The 1,338-nt window shown below is 39.5% G+C and overlaps 1 protein-coding gene across 1 annotated transcript in view; it reads left to right on the top strand.

Moving 5' to 3' along the window:
• The window catches only part of LOC106869643 (tubulin alpha chain), a 7,030-nt gene that overhangs the window by 4,494 nt on the left and 1,198 nt on the right, over window positions 1–1,338 (top strand). Inside the window, exon 2 of the mRNA XM_052970439.1 lies at window positions 1,037–1,275. Within this exon, the coding sequence (XP_052826399.1) occupies window positions 1,037–1,275 (239 nt within the window). The remainder of the gene's footprint in view (window positions 1–1,036; window positions 1,276–1,338) is intronic.

The following is a 1,338-nucleotide window of genomic DNA, read 5'->3' as shown; positions in this document are numbered from 1 at the left end:
GGGGGGGGGTGAATTGAAATTTTTCAAACAATTTTTTTTCAGAATCGGAATCTCCATAGCCTAAAACGTGGGATTCCATAAACAAAATTAATAAATAAGGTGGGGGGGAAGGTTCAGATTACATATAGTCCGTCTCTACCTTTACTTCAATAAGAATTCCATTCTGTAATTCCGATATTACACCATGTCCTCCACTCTGTGAATACGTCCATATTTTTTTTGTTACCTTTGGAAGGACGTTTGAAAGGGAGCTTTTAATGCAGAGCTAGTTTAGCAGGTACTACTTAAAAAGAGTGGACCCGACGCGCGCACCCGCGTTGTCAGTACACTGATGCACGCACACGCTCAAGTCAGTGACACCAGCAATAAAAAAAGAAACCCTTCACATGTATAAATACGTGTTAACTGTAAATGGGGGTGGGTGGGAATTAGCGAGGGTGCGCATGTCGGGTCCACTCCTTTTAAGTAGTACCAAGGTTGGGGAATTCATTCGCATGGTCCTTTGATTATCTGCAATCTTTTCCGGCGCTGCTCGCCTTGGTTACCCTTATAATGGTCGAGCAGGTTTAACAGCAACCAAGTTGCATAAATTTCACTGTACTGTCTTAGATAAAATCAAAAATTTTATACGAGATTGTTTAAAACCTTATTTTGTCCACATTGTATTGGACAAACTCTTTCAGTAGGTGCCGGATTTTGCTCATATTTAGGTTGGACTGTGTTGTATTTGTCAGTCTGAGAAACACTTTTCCATGCTAACACGCATTGTACGCCTTTATTTGAGGCAGTATTTTTACGGATGGATGTCCCCCTGTCGCTAATCTTATTGAAAAGCTGGACAAGTTAAAAACCAACTTAAAAACCAACAATATTGTGGTTAGTAGGATCTGGTGACACGGGTTGTGTTAGGTAGTTAATGTTTCAAGTTACCAAATTTCTTACTCTTAAATTATGTGTTTGTTATATTACAATATCGTTTAGTACATGTCTACAGACTGGTTTATTGCAATGAAATCGTTTTTCTTTTTTTCTCCAGAGGGAATGTATCAGTATTCATGTTGGACAGGCTGGAGTTCAGATTGGTAATGCCTGCTGGGAGCTCTATTGCTTGGAGCATGGAATCCAGCCAAATGGTCAAATGCCATCTGACAAAACTGTTGGTGGTAAAGATGATTCTTTCAATACTTTCTTCAGTGAAACAGGGTCTGGAAAACACGTCCCTAGGGCTGTTTTTGTAGACTTGGAACCCACTGTTGTTGGTGAGTATTTTCAGATGTATTTCTGTACCTTACTGTTAAATTTTGGAAATTCTAATGCCATTCAACTTTTGAACAGATG

Source organism: Octopus bimaculoides, chromosome 9, assembly GCF_001194135.2.
Source record: "Octopus bimaculoides isolate UCB-OBI-ISO-001 chromosome 9, ASM119413v2, whole genome shotgun sequence".
NCBI lineage: Eukaryota > Metazoa > Mollusca > Cephalopoda > Octopoda > Octopodidae > Octopus > Octopus bimaculoides.
The sequence above is the reverse complement of the archived record's forward strand: the minus strand, read 5'-3'. Positions and strand labels throughout refer to the sequence as shown.